Consider the following 21067-nt stretch of genomic DNA (forward strand, 5'->3'; position numbering starts at 1 on the left):
ACTGCCAATCCACCACCTCACTGAACAGCTGTTTTTCCCAATAAATAACTCAATATTCCACACTGGCATGAAGCATCACCCTGCACACTGAGGTCTCCATCATCATCTCAAGGTCTGTGCATCATCAGCTGCCATAGCAGCTCAAAGGTGCACAGCATCTGTCCTCGCTGCCTCCCCCTTCTGTGACCACTTCTTTCTCAGGGGGAGGCTTAAAGCAGGGTGGGAAATTTAAGGATTTAAATTTCCAAGGATTGAAGGACTTCAAATTCACAGCCTTTCAGAAATCCTTTTTCTTGCTGTTACAAGGTGGTGGGTTTTTTTTGTTTTGTGTTGTTTTTTTGTTTGTTTGGGGTTTTTTTTGTGTTTTTTTTTGTTTTTTTTTTTTGTTTTTTTTGTTTTGTGGGTTTTTTTGTTGTTGTTGTTGTTGTTGTTGTTGTTGTTGTTGGTTGGTTGGTTGGTTTTTTTTTGCAAAAATGGTAAAATAATTGGGAATGACCAAAGTGTCAGCAGTGCACCAGCAGCCAGGCCAGTTGTTATCACAGACCCAGCTTGGGGCACAGAGGGAGGATCGTGTCCCACACAGGGACAGCCCTGCTGCATCACAAAGGGCATCTGCAATGAGCTCTGCCCATGTCCAAACCAGCTGTAGTTTAGTTTGTGATTGCAGTGAAGTCCCAGCAGCCGAGGAACCAACACAGGCCGTTCAGCCCCGATCCCGGATGGGGACCTGGGGCCGTGCCTGAGCCAGGGAGCACAAGGCAGCACCCTCACTGTGCCATTGCCTGCTGGCTCAGACACATCCACGCCCTGCAGGGCCACCTCAGACCGCACTGCTGCTGTGTCCCAAACGCCAGCCTCACAGGCTGGCCGGGACACTGGAGCAGCACAGTCAGTGCTGGTAACATGTACTGCTGTCATGAGTTCAGAGCCAGCCAACTGAAACATTAATGATCTGCTAAACTACAGAAAGGAACCAACTCACAGCGAGGTCTGCAGCACAATTGCTTGACTGTTTGGGATGATGAACACCCACAATTCCTCGAGATTCCAGCAGGAGGTGAGGGCTTTTGCACTTTTGGAATTCAAGTATATCATTAATAAAAGTATAGCAATATACAAATCCCCATATCCAGCAGTCCAAATAGTGAAAAATATGAGAGAAATATGCTATACTAGGAGAAAGTCACCAGCTGCAAAAATCATACAAAAAGGGTATTCAGATGAGCCACTACACTACCTGTAATTCTTAGAAATACTGCAGAGCTAACTTGCCACACCAATTCCACCACAGACACCACCAGCATTTCCAGCTGAAAAACCACCTCAACTTTTCTGAAAGGTTTTCTAAGAAATCCTTTCTTCTCCTTTAGCAAGCCATGACTCATTGCCCTCTATAGCACAGACAGCTACCAGATACAGAACCTTAAGTGCCAGAAAATGCTCCACTAGCTCACAGAGAGTGTTTCAAGTGCAAGCTTCAAAACGGCCTCCAGAACCACACTCGTGTTCAAAGGAGGTACTGGAGAACGCGGCTGTGTGAAAATTGGCAATACAGATTCACTGGCAGGAACACGGAGGTTAGTTTTGGCTCACAGGAGATCCTCCACCCTGTAGTTTGCTTTGAACAGTTTTAATGAAAAACTCAAAGTGAGATTCAGCTGCAACCATCAGTTTTTATCTAAGGCTGGTCAAAAGCAAAAGAAAAAATAAAATTCTATTTCTGTATTTATAAGGTTGGAGGGGGTATGCATCTCTCTTTAGAAGAGACACTATATTTTAATTATCTTTGGAAGAGAGGGTAGCTGGGAGACCCATAATTCTCTCTCACATATGCATGTAGGCAACCAAAACAGCAATGTGGTGGAGGAGGGGGTGAATTAGTAAGTACATCATACAATGTACAAGTACATCTGTAGCACTGGCCAGCAGACAAGCCTGTCCACTTTAATACTTCCAGAAGAAAAGTTAGTCACTCCTCCCATCTATTTGCAGCAGCATAGCAAGAAAATGCTGCTCTCTTCAGTCTGAATAGAAATTTATCTCAGACAAAATATGTAAATATGCCTCCAGTGGTGCTGAGGCCCAAATCATTGTAGTTTTTGCCTCTTGTATTTTGGAAAATCTCAAGCCTCAGCACACAAGTGGAAGGTGAATGAGGTAAATCACAGGATGTCTTATTCTGACACTTGACAAGAGGAAGGAGAGAGAAAATCCACTTGGGGGTGGGGAGTAGGAGTACAAGATAAGCAGGACAGCCAGCCTCCCCTTGACAAGCATGCAAGTGAGCTGCCTGCCCCTCCAGGATCTCCAAATACTTTAGAGGTAAGAGGTAGTTACAGGCCACTAGAACGTTTTCCACCCGGAAGACCTTTGATTTAAAGGGAGGGTCCCCTGTACCCTAAAAAACAAAGAATATCTTGCTAACTCAGACCACCAACATTGACTATAAGCTTTCTGCTCCCTGTAAAACCAGAGAACACATACTTAGCTTTACTCTTCCACAGACTACACTGAAAATGTCAGAAAACAGGACAAGCTAGCTTATAAATAATTGCAAAGCCCCTCCTGAAGAGGGCTGAGAGGGAGGTGGGATGAAAGCTTCCAGCCAGGAAAGCTGTGACTGCCAAGGAGCAGAACAGAATAAGGACAAGGACAGTGTGTGATATCCCATCTCCATCTGTACACAGAAATGAAAGGCATTGAGGAAAATATCAGTGCGGCTTATGGCAGGCATTCCCAGGTGTGGGAAAATCCTCGGGGGAAGAGCACCATCAACAGAAAATACAGCAGACCTTATAAGAGACAGCTGACGTGGCAGATCCTACAAAAGCTTGTCTGCAGTATCTGAGCGTCTTTTGTTCCCTAGCCCCATTCTTTCACCTGGCAGCTCACAGATTAAAAGACCTGAGAGATGTTCCTGTCACAGAAGACTTTTCCTCAAAAGGCTCCTAAAAGGAGGAGGGACCAGGGTAACGCAGGGTCCACTACAGGGGATGCGTGCCAGTGGAAGCTTTACCCTTCTAATAACAACTCCCCTACTTCTCTGGAAATTCTCCCTAACCCTATCCCCTCGCTACCTGCAGAGTGATAACAAAGCCAACATTGTCCATCAAGTCTCAATCTGAAGTGACTCAGTTATTCTCGGGAGCTTTGTGTTCATTTTTTCAGCCTGGCATCCTCAGAAAACAAGGTTTATGTCATCATATTGCCTGTCATATGTCTTAACTGTTTGTCCCTTCCTATTAACTTTTGAATCACACCGTACTGGGGATACAGGGCTATGAGAGAAATTGAGTTTCTCGGATAGAAATTGAGTTTCTCTGAGATCGGCAAACCTGCCTTTGACTGGGTAGGGCAGAGCCCCCAGTTCATGTCTCTGCTGAGAGGAAGGCTAAGAGCAGAGTCAGCACTTATCCCTGCTCTTGTCCTGTCCCAGGCAATCAGCACACGAGTGTCACCCGGCCGGACGGCACCGCTCATTCCGCTGCTTGTCCTGATGGTAGGCAGAGGATGGGAAGGGGGGATGAGTGCTCTGTGGGGAATGGGGTCGGGTGGAGGGCTGAGCTGGACTTCAGTGGAGAAACACATCATTGCAAGTCTGGCCTCATACTCAAAAAAACTTATTTTCTCTGCCAAATTGCCTGTAACTTCATGACACATCATCAAGGACAAATGACAATATTTATCAAGTACTCGCTGAATCCAGAATGTAGCCACACACAAAACAGCAACCAGTTGGAGAATTCATCCATTAGACTTGTTGCTGCAACTTTTTCTTCCCTTTTGCCTAAGCAATGGAAAAGTCATGTTGAAGTCAATTTATTTCCTAATGTCACCACTTTCTAGGTCTGCACAATTAATGCGGGGTTTCTTGAAACAAGTAGAAAGCGTGTGATGAATCAAATGTGAGCGCTCGGGAAACAGCACTCCCACAAGACCACAAGGCTTGGCTCTGAAGTCAGTTTGTGACATTGGTTACAAGCAGCTATACACCCCAAGTGTGCTCTGCAGAGGCATTTTTCTGTATCTACTGACCAAATTATCCCTTTTTAAGGAAAAGTGAAAGAAAAAAAAATGTCCTTTTTTTTGCTGTAGCACCACATGGTAAATTTCATTCGTCCCATCCCAACTGCTTCTAGTGACAGTGGAGTGTTTGTCTGAATTTTTAACAGATGTTTCTAAGTACTCTTGTCCACTTCTCTCTCCTGAGAATTTCTGCAGTGGGATAGCTCTAGATAGTAATACAAGCAATGCTTGTAAGAGGCTCTGGGGATAAATCTGTAGACATTGCATCTAGGATGGGTGTGGGTATGGGTCCAAGCCTTATGAAACTTTGTGAATATTCTCTGAAGAATAGCAAGCTGGACTGACCCTGCTGCAGATGTTTTTGAGCTTACCAGCCCCACAGCGAAAAGCAAGACAGTTTACAGATAACTGCAACACTCCTGAAACAGCCCAAGAACAGGACTTAAACTGAAATTTATAAAAGCAGGGGTATACTGGTGCACAGAATAATGCAAAGGATGATGTGTGATGGTGTAACTCAATTTCAAAATACCAGAGATGCTTCAAAGGGGACCAGTCAAGGCTGAGGCAGAATTTCCCAGATGTCAGGTTGCCCTTGGGAACACACATGCTGGATTCACTTGACAGGTGTGAAGGTGCTCAGAAGAAGTCAGTCAGAACACAAATTGTTTTTAAAAAATAAAGTCTCTGCTTTCATTTTTAAAGAAAGGGAGCATCTTGTGCTAACGCCTGGCAAGGAGCAGTGACGTCTGCCCGAGTTTGTACACAGCCTGAAACAATCAGCTAGAGCATGCTCATGGCTGCTAGTTTACATTATCGAAACGGAACCAGAGCGATTTAATTCTAAAATGAAATCTAGTAAAGCTATTGTCAGTGTTTCACAGCAGCTGAAACTGTTTTTTTTCAAAGGTCAGTCTACTAGCTAGAGAGTGAAAGCAAGCAAGGCGGCGGTGCCAGCCCTCAAGATGTGGCTGCATCCTGCAGCCTGGTTTTGCACTCCCTTAAATGTCGGGCAAGAGGCGGCAGCGAGGTCTCGGCAGAGCCGTGCCAGCCCTGCCCTGCCAGCTCTGGGGACGCTCTGGGGACGCTGCAGCCCTGCAGGGGACACGCAGCAGGGCCTGCAGTGAGGGCCTGCGCTGCCCCACCACCGCAGCCGCACCCACGCCGTGCCGGGCACAGAAGGGATGGTGCAGAGGACACCACTTGTGTTTTCAACCCATTCGGCTTTGTGGCTGCTGTGTCATTCACAACAATGCCACGGCCCCCCCCACCCCCAGAAAACCCATAAAAACCCCAATCTAAGAACCACTTCCCCCACAAACAGCATGGCAGAGCCCCAAACACCCCCACAGCCAGCACAGGCCTGGCATTTGCTGTCAGCTTCTGTATTGGCATTTCTGTTAACCCCTTTTGTAAGATTATTTGACTCAGTTTCAAAATTCCTCATTCTGAAAAACACTTGTTAAATATTGGCCCTGACTGCTGCACAAAGTGATAGCTTGGTAGTCATAATCCACAAGATATATTTAGCCTCACAAACTCATCATCAATGGATCTTGAAAGCATTGTAGCCAACCGACTGGAAACCACATGCAATACAAACACATAATAGAACTTTTAATGTGCAAAGAGACTCAACAAAAAGATCCTTGACCTTCTTGCTTTCCCTTGCATACCATTATCCCCAGTGAGACAGCAAATGGAATGACGTGGAGAGCAACAGCTACCAACAAGCAACTTTGAAGCCAATTTCTACAGTAGTTAAGCAGTTAATGACGTTAATCAGAATGATAACTTATTAAATTCTATATTTATGCAAATAGCATTTTGGCATATCGCACGGAGACCTGAGTAGCAGAGCTTGCCAGGGAAAGGTCCAAACATCTTTTATATTTACCATTTTGGGGGTTTTAATACTATGTAAAAGTATCTGTGATGGTTGGTACATCAGACCACACTTAAATAAAATGCTACGGTCACAAATGAATATCCATTATTCTAAATAGATTAATGACCAAATTAATTTTTAACCTTTATGAAGCAGAGATTCACCTCTGCAGCCACATCCAATCTCTGCCATTATCTTTTTAACAAGAAGATGACTTTTCTTATAGACCTTCCTAAAACAGGCAAAAATTATTGAACAAAGAAAATAACAGGTAGCCCTCCCTCTCTCTGTGCTACAGTAGCTAGGGAATATATGGCACAAAAATATAAAGTAACAGTAGTTTATGACTGACATGAAAGGACATTATTTGTGTGTAATGAGATGAATCAGAAAAACTGAAGTTTAGGGTAGGCAGAATTTACAGTAATCTTAGTTTCATAAAACCAGTGTGGAAAACCTATTGCTTTCCAAGAGAAATAGCTGGGAACTTCTTGGTTCTGGGCTGCTTTTAAATTCAACAAGGATGGAAGAAGCAGGGGATTGGATGAACAGCTATGAATTGCACTTTTAATTTAATTGCTTTCAAGATGTCAAAAAGAACATCAAGATGTGCTTATGCATGTAGTTTTCCATTTTCTTGATGTTCTTCTGTTTCAGTAGAATTAAATTCTGCACAGATTTTACCCATTCATTCAGTTCTTTCTCTATCTTCAGGAAAATGAGATGGGAACAACTTCTGCAAAAAATGTTGTGCAAAATAAGTAATTCATGAATTGAAATTGTACCTCTGTTTTGAAAATCAATAATATTGCTTATACAGAAGCCCTAATTGTTGATTTATTTATGTAAATATCTTGGTATCTGGGTAGCTTTTCTTTGTTTGTGCAAACCTCGCAACACGATGTTCAAATATCTCTGGAAAAAATAATTGCTTTTTTTCTCCCCTTTGGGTACAAATTTCTGTGTTTTAAATGAATGTGCAGGTTTCCTGTTGCTGCATGAAGCCTTCATTTAAAAATACCAACTAATTCTAGGTTTAATTAAAACAGAATGTTTTATATCACAAACTTTTTTTTTTACAGCACATATCTTCTTTACCTTAATGTGATTGCTGCCTGTTAAGAGAAAAATAATTTTTAAAAATTAATTTAATGAAATAATTCAAAGTTTTACAGCAACTGACTTTATAGAGTGAACTTATGCAAGCACCGAAGCCTTTCCAGAGAAAACAGGATTCTCCACACCTCCCTCTGGCTTTTCTCCCTACTGAATGCCATGGCCTTCACTCAACCAAAGGAAATGAAAGACAGACTGAGACAACAGCATCACGTGGGTGAAGGTCAGATTGATTTTCAGCTGTGTGGTGCTGTTTTATCACCCTCGGGACAAAAGTTAAGCCCTTCATTTTTTTTCATGTCTGCTTTAACAGAGCAATTTTTTTTTTCCCCTGAAATTTTGGTTGAGGTCCATACCACCAGAATTATCAAGGATAGCCTAATTTAAAACATTTGTGAAGATCTTCCATCCTCACAGTAAAATCCAGATCAGCCCACACACCACAAAATTTCTATGAGTTTCCTCTATTCCCTGTGTACAAACAGTGGCTCCTTGAAACTGCAGAGGTTTCTGCAGTGACATTCGCTGACAGCAAAAGCAGAGTGGGATGCAGCTGCTGGCTGTTCGCGATGATCCTGGGCACAGGAGAAGAGCAGTTGCTATCTCAAAAGGGGAAAGTTCACAAATTGTTTTTTCTCCCTTCCCTTCCTCTCCTCTGAGCTCAGAGAGGCCAAGCTCTCCAGGAGCCCAGCCTCGCGCCTGTCACTCGCCATCCGGACATGCACGGCCAATTACTGTGGCAGCCTCTGCAAAAACAAGGAGTCTTGCTAACTCTGATTGCACTTTTTCCAACTCCAATGCCACTTACAAAATCATTCTCCCCCAACTTGCTGAAAGAATTGGCTTTCCTCATTTCTCTTCTAATTGAGAGAGATTCTCCCCAAAGTAATGATGTTATTTTCAACAGCCAATTTTAGCTGGTCATGTTTTCAAAACGGAACTGATTAACCTAAAATGAGGCATTTTGTACATCACAGATACATATATGCATACCTAGTCATCGAGAGAAAGTACCTTCTCTCCCATTTCCAGTTCTCTGGCTGACAGAAAGCTCAGTATTCTCTCATTTAAGCTATGAGACAAAAAATCCTACTCACTTTCATTTCCTTTTGTCTTAAATCTTGGGATGAATTTGTCTTATTTCGTATGAAGAGTGCAACAGCATCATGAGTGCCTCCTAAAGATGATGGTTTTATCCTCCATAAAAAGCAAGGAATACTATCTGCTTATTTTACATGTACCAGAGGCCCTGGTCCAAATCAAACCCAGTTACACTCAATACCATTGAAACACCTTGGAATACAGCTCCTACATGAAACAGCCCTTGTAAAACAAACCATGACAAGTGTCTGTAAGAGAGGAAGGAGCAGTGAAGGGCTGTACGGTGACATCAAGCAGCTATCCAGGTTGGATCTGGATGCAGTCTGAATGCAAATTAAGCAACTTTCTCAGTTTGGTGAACAAAGATTTGACAAGCATACATCTTTAGCTCATGTGAACCTAGCTGAGTCTGCCTCCGAAGCAGCACTTGGAGCAGTGTGATTTCTCCCAGCACCCCCAGGAGATCTGCTGGTCCCCACAGGACGGCTCAAGGAAGGCTCTGCATGTGCAGAGCTCCAAGGAAGAGCCAGCTCTGGACAATGGACAGGAGAGCAACTGCAGCTGAGAGTCAAGGGGAAATCAGTAACACAGCAGGTGTAACTCAGGTGTATGAACTGTCAGTGACTCTGTTTCATGCGGGGCTGGGAAAGGGCAAATGCCAGCACAGCAACGGAGAGAACACTGCAAAATGGGACAGTCCAGAAAGGAGCAAGCAAGGAAAAAGCCTTCAAGGAGGGACCACAGGGACACATGCACTGGCAATAGGGAGAGGAAAGGGCAGGAAGTGGCCACCCCAAGCACACAGCCAGAACGCACAAAAGCACAATCCCAAATGATGCAGAAACAGACCACAAGCTAAATACTACCATAAATAACTGTTCTAGATGCATGTTGGATTTTTGGCTGGTTTGGGCTTGGTTGGTTGCTATGGTTGATTGATGAAGATTAAACAAAGTACTTCAAACCTTTTTACACTACTCTCGGAGCCCAGTAAATTACCTCTATTCAATTTTGCTCGAAGAAAATAAACACAGGTGTGTGTATTTATCTTTCTGTAGACTTCGAGTTCATAAAGGGAATTTACTCTACTTCTGTCTTTCCAAATTTTCTAATGAATAATTAGTAGATGTAGATTTCTAAAATGACCATTTAATATAAATTATATCAAATCTCATTTATTTTAAGAGATATCATTAAGTACAAAGTCTGCATGAGTGAACTGAGTTCACTGTAGAGGAAATGACTGGGAATTATGTTCAAAAATCTATTCAAATGTTTAATGTAACAGATTCCCTGGAGAGGAGAAATGCAATGGGCTTCTTCAGCCTTTCTTTATGTCCTCCTCAGCAAGTGTAACAGTAATTGAGTAGCAACAAAAAGAGGAGCCAAGAAGTCTTTCATCATTATGGCTGAGAACGATTTTCAAGGAAGTCTAAGGAAGAGATGGACCCACATGCCAAAAAAATGATGCTTTCAAGAGGAAGTTCACTCCCACCATTACTGATGTCACCAGCAACAAAACCCACCTGGGTTAAAGACCTTGGCTGTTCCACCAATTTCATGCATTCATTAGGCAAATTGGTGCAGCCACAGTAATTTTCATCCAAAATAACTCAGGCTATTAATGAGGAAGGTCTTGATTTCTCCCCTAAATGCTGACCTCTCATTCTCCTCATGTTGACATAAAGCTTGTGCAGATCCATAGGGCACCAGATCTGGGAGCTGCACAGACTAAAAATCAATCCCTTTAATTGTCAGCAATGTCACTTCCCAAAGACAACACAAACCTTTTACCAGCATAAGGCAGGAGATGGAAGGGAGGAAGGAAGCAGTCCAGTTGCAGTGAAAATTTAAGCCAAATTACAATGACAACTTTTTAATTTCATGATGATAAAAATAACAATTTCTAGTGTCAGGAGGGGGTTGCTAGAATGTTTAAAGATTACAAAGTGCTTGAATGCCCTGCAAAGTATTTAGTGTGAACAGACCAAATGCCTTGAAAATGCCAAATCAATTTTTCATTAGTTAAGACAATGAAAACTGCTTGTAATAAGAAAGATGTTTGAATAACATTACCTACATTAAATACATGTAATTTATTTAAATTTCTACTGAGTATATTTTCAACTATTTTAAATTGAATATGAAATTATAAAATTTACCCTACACTATTAAAAGCACCTATTAACATTACTTATATGAAACAGCATTCAAAATGTACATACTTGCTGCCAAGGCTTTGAAGAAAGTCAGAAGCTGCTTGGACCTCTGATGGAGGTCCTCTGATGTGCTAGCCCAGCCTGGAGAGCAACAGCCTCTCCAGCAGGTGCAGAGAAAATATTTCCCTTATTCAGTTTATTTGAGTGGTTCAGTCCAATACGCAGTTTGCTGAGAACAGAGGAACTGCTTGGCAGATGATCCCTAGCTTGCTTCTTGCCAGCCTGTGGCAAAGAAAGGCGTGAGGCACCCACGGACCACACGGGCTGAGGTTGTCCCCAGCAGGACTCGTCCCTGGCTGGGTCCCGCTGCCCCCCGAGCCCCCCGAGCCCCAGGCAAGCCCCGCACCCAGGGGCCACCAGAGATGCTCCAGCCAGCGCTCCCCAGGCCAGCCAGCTGAAGAGGACCAACCCATGCTGGCACGTTTCCCTAAAGCCAGCCGGCACCAGGGGGTGGAGGCTGCTTTCTGGCTTCCCCAAGCCTGGAGCACAGTTAATAACATGCCAGCTGTATCTGCAGACAAGCCAAGTTTAATGAGGCTACAACAAAAGCATTCAAATATGCACTACAGAACTTCTGTGGGGATTTTTTTTCTAGAGCTTGTTTTTAAAAATGAAAGATAGGAATTCTTGACAATGTTTGTACACACACTTCCTTCGTTTTTAATTGATTTTTTTTAAATTGTATGCTGCAAATTCAAAGGAATCAACATTAGAAAGACTTGTTTAATCCCACTACTTCCAACAGCAAAATTATGCTGTGTGATGAGTGCTTGAAATGCACTGCTGGTTGCTTTTTTCTTAAAAAACATTGAAGTCTTAATTGTTTTTCCCCTACATGGCCAGACACCATCTCTCTGTCTGCCAGGTCTTCACACTAGGACAAGTCCTACCCTCGCCTCCTGCCCGGGAGCCAGGACAGACACACCAGCGTGACCACATCTCTGGCACAAGTGAGGGAGGAGATGGCTGACCCCCTCACTCTCCCACCAGCCACGCCTCACCACATCCCTCTCTTACTCCACACCAAAGTACACGAGGTATCAATAAAAGGATTGCAAACAGGGACTTAAAGATGGGATGCAGCAGCAAAAGAAGGCTGCTCGGGCATGAGGGGATGGAGAAGGTGGGAAATGGACAATTGCTCACTGTCTCCTTCACCAGAAGAACCACAGAGTATCAAATGAAAGCAGGTGACAAAAGGCAAGTGAACAAAAGGTGATGCTTTTCCCCAACCTTTAGTTGAACTCTGGGTCCCCACCACAGGAAAAGCTAACTGCACTTCAAAATGGAAATTCATGGAAGAAGATTGTCTGAATAATTTAAATAAAAAGCACCACAAAGTGCTCAGATAAGAATACTTACCCAATTGTCTGCAATGGGATAGGGGAAGAAACCAGGAAAAAGCCACAAACTCTCAGTGCATCTCTTTTTCACTACTTACATGTGCAGTCTGAAGAACTCAATGGCTCTGAATCTGCCAAGGCTGTTGATATGCCCATCAGTTTTGTCCCTCAACAACCCACAGGAAGGCAATGCATGCCCTCCAGCAGCATCCTAGCCAAAAATAACCCTTGTCTTGTCCACCTGAGACAGGACAACCCCAGCACATCTTCCATTCATCTCTCTAAGGCTTTATTAAAGGCCACTTCGTAACAAACACGTTACTATCTATTGTAGTATCTGGGCTATCCTCACTGCACTTCTGAATTGAGTTTCATATACTGGGTTTTGTCCACAACCCTCTGAATGCTGGGACCTGCTTATGGCAAACAGGGATCCTCCTTCCTGCAGGCACAGCTGCTCTTGTAGCTCTCACCAGGTTCTAGCCTGCGAAGGAACTCTTTCCACTGAAACACCTCCCTCCTTTTTTTTTTTTTTTTTTTTTTTTTAATATCAAACCTATTTATTACTTACTTATATTTCTGTATGCTGAGAAACAAATCTGCCCTATGTAGACCCCCACAATCCTCCCTCTGCTGTACCAGGGCAATGGATTGCCCTTGCAAACAGAAATCTGAAGCAGGAGGAAAAGAGGAGGTGGCGCTCCGGCACCCCTGGTGCCCCAGAATTGCTGCATGAGGCCTGAGCTGGTGCTGGGGATCTGGGCAGGCTCCTGCTGCACACAGGAGCTCCCATGGTCAGCACTCAGCACTGCTCTTGCTTCACCATTTTTGGGGTGCTTCAGTCTCTGTGCACCTCTCCGTTACTGAGGGAGCCAAGAACAGACTGGCTTCTCAGCCAGCCAGGGGCAACCTGTTCAAAATATCCAAAGGAAGCATTTCCTTCAAGAGGCCTCATTTGGAACATGCACCCACTTTCTCTTTTATCCATCTCCATGCATACCTGTGCTTACTTTGCAGACTACTTTCTGAACTAGATAAAGGCAGATAAAAGAACTCAATTAAAGCAGCAAGAATGAAACAGTCCCTTGCCAATACAAGCAGGCTAACTTGTCATCCTCAGCTCCTCACTGGGCCATATGTTTAAAAATGACAAGGAAAATGGTCTTCCTGTGTGAAAAACATATGCTGCTTGAGGAAAGACATCATCATCATCGCTAAGAAATTTTGTGCAGCCTCAGAATGCATACCCGGGCCATCCACGGCGACCGCTGGCTCCGTGGGGGCTGAGAAAGGGGTGGGGAGAGCTCATTCCTTCCCTCCTGCCAGGGGTTTTGGTACCATGCTACCAAGCCGGCCGCAGCCGCGCTGGCAGCGCTCCTATCTGCACACGCAGCGCCTGGTGCAGCCTCCCTGGCCGCCGTCCCCGGGGGCCGGCACAAAGGTGGCCGTGGCGATTTGCAGGGGATGGCGCCCGGCGCTCTGGCACGCTCTTATCGGCGAGCGCACTGCCCGCTGCGCCGCGGGCCCGCGCCGGGACTCCCTCCGTGAGGCACAAAGCAGAGCCCAGCTGCGTGTTCGTGGCGAGCAGGCATTGTTCGGGATTCGCGCGGCCGCACCATAAATCCTACAGGCGCTGGCATGCCTGCGAAATCCGGGAGACACGGGGAGAGAGGTGCCGAGGCTGAGCCCCGCTGGCACCCGCCGTGCCCCGGGGCGGAGCGCAGGCCGGGTGCCCGGGGCCAGCCGGGCTCTCACCTACCTTTGCCTGTGGGTGACCCTCGGATGTGACGGGTGGGCAGCGCTGTCGGGGAGCACAACACCGGGCACAAGTTTGTCAAACACGGGCAGTACACGGCACAGCACACCGAAGCACGTTTGCCTGGTGCGGGGGCAGAGCCAGCGCTGCTGCCTCAGCACACACTGCACGGGATGCGCTGCGAGACCTCGGCATGGCCGGGGTCCCGAGGCCCTGTTTGACATGAAATTCGCAGCTGTGCTTCTGTTTGTCCTCAGATCCCCGTTCCGATGTGGGAATGCGCTTTATGTTCTACACCATAAATACGTATTTCACTGAGCACCTGCACAGCAAGCCAGTCAGCACAGCTCCTTATCAGCACACTGATTTTCTGGCACGTGCAAGCAGAAGTCCTTGAAAAAGCCTCTTTGCAGGCTGGCTGGGAACCTCCAGGTAAACCCAAACATCACCTGTGTGCTGACAGCAGCCAGGGCACACAGACCCCAGATCACCCAGCCACTGAACCCTGCAATAACGTGGGGTTTCAGAGCTCTCAGCACGGAGGGCACAAATACTGACTGCAGGGAGAGGGGCAGCACCTGGGCACGGGGCCAAGGGGGCTCCGGGCCCTGGGGACCCCCGTGCTGTCCCTGCACCTGGGGAGGGGACATCTGTGACAAACTAAGGACAGGAGCCTGCGCTTGCAGCCCTCCAAGTGATTGACAATAAAAACACTGCCCCGGTGCCCATTTTCAGATCTAGACAGCAAGAACTGAGGACTCCAGGGAAAATCCATGTTTTTACAGTTTGTGATATTATTGAGCTTTTCTGGTGCCAATTTTAAAACACTGATATGACCTCTGGAAAGAAGGGAAACTGCATTTCAGCACGACAACGCAGAAAAGAACAAAAAAAGGAAACTTGTTATTTTTTTAAGCTTGAAACACTAGTCAGGTTAAGAGAAAGGAGCAGAATTCTGGCAAGGACAAGAGCACTCAGACTGAACCACAACACAGTAATTAGGGCCAGTAGGTCATTAGACACACAGCTGTATAAACTAGGTGTATAATTAAGTTTCCACACTGCTTTTCACAACTGTATTTCAGTTTCTTTTGTGGAGGACAATCAGTAATTCATTAATTTAAAGACATAACAACAGCAGCAGCAAAAAGAGAAAAATATCTGACTTGCCAATCAGGTGCAACCAAAGATTACAATTTTGGGAAGGGCTAATTTTGGAAATGTATATAAGACATCTCTCTTTGTCAGTGGGAAGTAAAAAGTGCCACCTGACAAAAACATTCTTGAGACATCATCACTTGTTGACAGGCTGCTGTATATGTGTTTCTGGATAAGCATCCCACAAATAGGGTTGCATGGCAATTATAATTCTTGTAGCAGGTGAAATATAAGAAAATGCAAAATTATACACTAGCATGAAACAGTTACAGTACCTCGTTTCAAACATAAGCCTAGTGTACAAGTTACAGGGCATTTAAAAGGAGCAACTGCAAGACTTTAATTATAAACTAGTTCCTACCGTACAGTAGTTTAGAAAAATCAGCTGCTTCCAAGCTGGCAATATCCATATATAGCTCTGCTGCTGTTTGAAACAGACAACCTGTAAAGTTATCAACAACAGAAGAGGACCTCATGAAATGCTCAGAGACCCAGCCAAAACCTACTTCTGTCCGCTTCATTGATGTGCTAATTTGCTTTAAAACATTCTACATTCATTTGAGAACCTGAAGAAACAACTTTACCTGAGACTATTCTGACCCGTGGGAGGAAAGGGGTGGAGGAAGCAAAAAAATCCCACAATAAAATACTGGAGCTAGACCCATACTAATGCAGGTGGATGAAACACACAAGTCAAATGATAAAGCTTGTGACTTTTTAGCCACTTTTTGTCAGACAACAAACCACCTGTCACCAGCCACTAGGAAATGATAGATCACAGAATAGTTGCTTGATGTAGGGAGCCTCTGGTGCTTGTTGCAGGACACAGTAAGTTGTAAATCCACGTGTACACATTTACTTTTGTCACTAGTGCTGTTAGATAGCATCATGCTACACCTACACTGTAACGGCAGAGTGCAAAAACACATATAAAAAAGGCTGCACATGATGCCAATGGCAATTACTTAGCCCTCTCTAGTTCAGGGAATATGCGATACCAGTGAGTTTTAAAGTAATTTTTAAAAGCTTAACACATTCAGTGTATACACTAGGTGTTTTTATTTGTTCTCAGAGTATTTTTCAAGATGCTGCTGTTTAAGGAAGCAGTTTATGGCACTGTTTCCAGGCCTGCTGCGGGGGCACTCGTTTGTGGGGGCAAGCTGGGAAACAAGGGAAGACACAAGCCAGTAAGGAAATGTGATTGTTTTGGTACAAGCTGCCCCCATTTAGGCCCTTTTCAGATCCCTGTAGACACTGGGAACCTACAACCTGCAATCACAGGCATCAGTCATGAGCAAGAGGCATAAAAGGCACCTAATTCTGTCAGAAGGAGAACATCTCTACTACACTGACATCAAAAGGAATGCCATGCACCTATGCTACCAGAGATGTCTCGATTTCATCAGTGTTTTGTCCTCAAAGAAACAAGTCTGAAATACATGAAAAAGCAAGGGGGGAATGGCTGTTTGTTACTTCCTTACATGTCAAAGCAGCTGCGTTCAAACTGTATTATAACTTCAGCAGGCTGTAATGAATTTCTAAGGGATTCCAGTGAAATAGATGGTTTATCCTGTTCTTTACAGTGATCTCTTGTAATCCTGCAACGCTCCTGAGCTACAATACCTTCCTAACTTCAGTATCCCAAAGGAAGTCATTAGTTATGTTGTATTATCAGCCTGGTGATATTATCACTACAAATATTACCTGTATTGATCTGGAGCCATGTAGACATGACTGAAAGCCCTGCTTCAGATTAAGACATGAAAATCTAGCTTGCCAAGAGGTCAGGCACTGCATTACACCCTCAGGTGTGTCAGGCAGGTATCACAGGGAAAAGGAGTGCAGGGTAACTAAGGACACAGGCAAATAGCTCTTTTTGTAGGGTGAAATCTTTAAATATAACACAATTTCTAACGTGGTCTTAGGTTTTCATCCAGGTGGTGCAAGTCTTTTTAGATGAACTGAACAAAGGTACAGATTTTGCATGATTTCCTCAAAAATCCTCATGATTATCAGATCATGCATCAAACTGGTGTATCTGAAAGGGTTGTTTTTCCTCAAGGTAAGGTATGTGACTATTAAGCAATATTCCAGATTGTCTTCATGGAAACATTCTCATTCCAAAATATATGAGTGCAATCTTCCTATTTACTTTAAATCACTTCAGGACACTAGATTAAACTAAATAGGAAACAGACACTGTTGTTCTGGAACAAGGATTATCCTCACATGGAGACAATTAGCACTTATTTTATGTATATGCAGATAGTTATATGGTGCCTTTTTGGGATAAAATGTCTTTGTAAATCATCGACACATATGAAGACAGTAAAAGAAGACATAATTATGCTACCTGCAATCAAGACTAGCAGTGGGAATACTGACAAATTATTTTGATATATCCCTGAAAATATAGTCTCACTAAGAGAATACTACACTGAGGATAAAAAAAAAATAAATCTGAGGTGTGAAAACACTGACTGAATTTACACGAATAGAATCTCCAGGTTGCTATGTTTTAATGCAGATTTACCTCTGGAAAAAAATTGCTCCTTTTCATAGCACTGCTGTTACCTGTCATAACCTTACATTCCTGCTCTGGAGGCCCCCTCAGCAGTGCCCGCTCCCCTCTGCCAGTTGTGCCATTACAGCTGTTTGGGGACCACACAGAGAACCCAAGCAGACACTTGGGCTAAAAGGAGCCTCCTTTTGTGGGGCTCCCTGCCAGCACCACAAGCAGCTGTCCCTGCACAACTGAGGAGACCAGGCAGGGATGGAGCAGTGGCCACCCAGGGCGCTTCCTCCTTGGAAAGGCCCAGTGTCCACAAGGGCTGTGCACTTCCAGTTTGGAAAACAAGGGGTTTTCTCAGTAGAAAGTTACATTTTCTTGCTTACTCCCTGCAGAGTGCCATGTGTAGAAGTCTCAGGCCAGTGCCGTGGCTGTCAGCTGGCTGGGAAATTACCCTGCAAGAAGTGGCCTTTCGATTTTATGCACTTTCAAGTTTGCAGCCTGTGTAGGGCTTAAATGAGAGTGCAGAGCAAGGAGCCCTGGGGGCAGGCTTAGGACTGCAATCCCTATCCAACTGCAAGCACGGGAAAAGCCCCCAAATCCCTCTGTCCTTCCTCCCAGCACACAGATGGGAACAAGAGTGGGGAGTCCTCCCCTCTGCAAGCCAGAGTGAGACAAGGGAGAGTGCTCTTGGGGTGGGAGTCAGACCAAGCCAAAGCCTCCACCTCCACCCTCCCTCCCTTGCTGTATTCCATCCCCTGTATTTTTTCTTGGCTGAGCATCATTTTACTTAAGCCCAAAAAGGAGAGCAGAAAACATACACTAATTACAAAACAAATTAAGTGGCTAGGAGGAATATGCACTCAGGGGAAAGATGATGGGATACTTCTGCACCAGAGGAGAAACTAACCCTTCTGCCTTCTGCCAGCCTTGACCTACCCGTCTGCCATGACAGCAACTGCCTAAAAATAATTTAGATGAGTGTGGAGGAAGACGTGATGGCAGAGTATTCAACCCTGGGAAGGTGAAAGATAAGAATCCCTGATTTAAATACATATGAACATATTCTGCACTCCCCCTCCTAAGATTTGATTTAATCTTTGGTAAAATCTGCAAAGCTTTTCCTACCCCTGTAAATCGGCTTAGCGTGCTCGGCTGAGTACCTGCTGCTAGCGCCGGCCATGCAGAGGAAGCCCTGGAAAAGCAAGGTATGTTGCAATTGTTCACACCGGTGGTCTGAGCTTGTTCTCACTTTACAGAAAGTAAAATCAAGATCAGCGTAGGCTGATGCCATCCTCACTTCCATAAAATTCAAAAGGCGATGTAATAATAACCTAGGGAGAATGCTGTATTTTTAGGGTGGGATTACAGAACTCGCACTACGAATTTTAATCTCAGGAATCATCGTGTTCTTTTAGGGGTTCAGAGGCCATTTTTCCTGGGAGTTTTGCACACTTCAGTCATTTAACTTTTTTAAATCTTCCTACAATTGGAGAGAGAGGGAAAAATACCTGCCTGAAACTTTTAGCATTAAAAAACCCCACAACATTTTTGTCTAACGTAATTACTGACAGATTCCAATCGGAAAGCTGTTGCTTTTATTTTAATTTTATTAAAGGAGTGAACAAAGGCTGCCCAAGGCACCACAATAAAATTACATTAACTGTAAAATTACATTATTAATTCTTTAATCTCACTTGAGGCCTCAAGCTGTTGCTATGTCCAATTACCCAGCTAACCACCTGTCAGAACTGTAAAGCTAGTTTAACATTACCTCCAGGACAGTTGTGTGCCCTGTGTTCAGTCAGGTCTGCCAGTGAATCGAAGTCCTGCTGACAGTTATCGCAGGTGTAAATTGACTCATCCTCCATGTCTTCATCTTCCTCATTTCTCTCTTCCTGGCTCGTCACACTGTTCCTCTCTTCCAGGGCCCGGCTGTCCTTTGCTTCGCTCTCCAGCTCTCCTCCCAGGCCACCTGCCAACAGCAAGAACATCCTCTAAGTTTGAGAGGTCTGAAAAATAAGAGCTTTAAGAAGGATGTTGCGCTTATTAAGATACATTTAATTACAGCCGCTCTCACATTATTCCCGACACCTTTCATTATATTAATGTGGTTTTTATATCATGTGGTGCAACAATTCTCAACTGTATTCTCTGCTGCTTAGTGCGAATCCTGCAAACACTCTCTCCTAATCTTCTCTGGTGGGTGTATAGCGGGAGCCTCTAACTCTGTCATATAAAGTTGTTAGTGTTTTATCACTTAACCAGATTCTCAAAGCTTTAAAAATTGGCAAGATTAATTACAGCCCGCAAAGAAAAGGCATGTGCTGAATTTTAATTCTCAGTGCTCTCCTCTTCCCACCGCCCCCAAGCCCCAATATTAGTAACAACAAGCGAAAAAAATGCTCTAGCTGAGTGTCCCAAAGCACACACGTACCCCAGGACATGAGAGGTCTTGCTGAACTAATGAGAGGCACTTGGCTGGGCAGATGAGCCTGACATTGTGCTGACCTAGCTGAGAGCAGACACAGTACATCTGACCTTCAGGTCTCTCCGATATTTTTTATCTTGGTCTGTGACCGGAGTGTGGGCTAGCACATAAATCTTTGCCAGCCCCCCAGGTTTTTATCTGCATTTGTGCACAGGGAGACTGAGCTCTCTGGCAGCCCCAGAAACTCCCCGGTGGGGGGGGCTGAGCAGCCCAGGGCGTGCAGGTGGCAGCTGGCTCTCCACTGGCCATGGGGTAGGTGGCAGGACAGCTGCTCGCTCCCCCCAGGACACCGCAGTGGCCTTTGTGAGGGATAAGCTTGCAGCCACATCCTCCTGCCTCCAGGACACCCCCTTGGCCACAGAGGACACCCAGATGTGCCTGAAGCCAGTCCATACAGCACTGCAGACCACCCTTGCTTGGGCTCTCTGGAGAGGCTGCAGAGCTGAAAGTTCCCTTCCGAGTCCCTGCTGCCCTCTCAGCAGGGAGACATCCATTAGGCACACGAGCCGTGGTGGCCAGGCTGTGGTGACCAGCTGAAACAGAGCTGCCTCTGCCTCTTCTGCACACAGGTTCCCCAACAGAGATAACACAGCCCCAGGTGCTACACCTGCACTATTTCACCTGCCTCCACAAGCACTCACACCCTTAATACACCCTGTCAGTATGATGGGAACACTTGGGAGGTCATTCAGAGTGAAACAGAACCACAGACTCTGCCAGCAGAAGAGATCCTTGCACACTGGCTGACCCCAAAAGCCCGGGAGCTGCTCTCAGCCAGGTAGGAGGGAGATGCCACCTTGTTGGTTTGGGGTGTGTTTGGCTTTTAAGCTGCCAAGGAAGGACCAGCAAACAGAGAGATGCATTGTTTCTAAAATCAGATCAGCTCCAAAAAGATTAAGGACAACCAATGCTGAGAACATGAAGCAAAGCTGAAAATAAAATTTATTCAAGACCAAAACTGATTACTACAAGCACTGCAATTCAGACACACACATTACTAGAGCTCTGTTAGCACTATCCAGCCAGAGAACATTTCATACCATCTTCTCCTCTGTGCATGGTAACATAAATCAACTGGTGTAAAACACTCTGCAGCTTTCCATGGAGCACTCGTAACATGACGTGCCCTTCCAATTGCAATGGAAATATTAAAAATCAGTGCCTGGGCTGGTGTGTCAAAGCCTCCCTCTTAGCAGTTAACTGATCTGCACATTTTCAGATTCTTTTACTGCTTAATTATACATACCTTTCTACTACAAAATTTCCATTAAGGGCAAGATATAATATTCATCTTAACAAATCAGATATGCCACTTACACAGCAGTAATGAATTTAAGGATTTAGTTATAAAAAGTATCACTCACTAAGCACTCCATATTGTAAGTCATCATCTGTACTATGTTTATTCAATAAAATGCCACTAGCTGAACCTCATGCTTTATAGACTCTTCCTTAAATAA

The 21067-nt window shown here is 44.7% G+C and overlaps 1 protein-coding gene across 2 annotated transcripts in view; it reads right to left on the minus strand.

The window, feature by feature from the left end:
• ZNF423 (zinc finger protein 423) overlaps positions 1-21067 on the minus strand; it is a 276157-nt gene that overhangs the window by 139997 nt on the left and 115093 nt on the right. The window contains exons 3-4 of one of the 2 annotated variants that reach the window (XM_063410790.1): positions 18891-19091; positions 14969-15049 (exon numbers count right to left, since the gene is read on the minus strand). In XM_063410790.1, coding sequence (XP_063266860.1) covers positions 14969-15049; positions 18891-19091 — 282 coding nt within the window. The remainder of the gene's footprint in view (positions 1-14968; positions 15050-18890; positions 19092-21067) is intronic. The other variant, XM_063410791.1, reaches the window with a different exon arrangement.

The sequence above is a fragment of the Prinia subflava genome, chromosome 13 (genome assembly GCF_021018805.1).
Source record: "Prinia subflava isolate CZ2003 ecotype Zambia chromosome 13, Cam_Psub_1.2, whole genome shotgun sequence".
Lineage (NCBI taxonomy): Eukaryota > Metazoa > Chordata > Aves > Passeriformes > Cisticolidae > Prinia > Prinia subflava.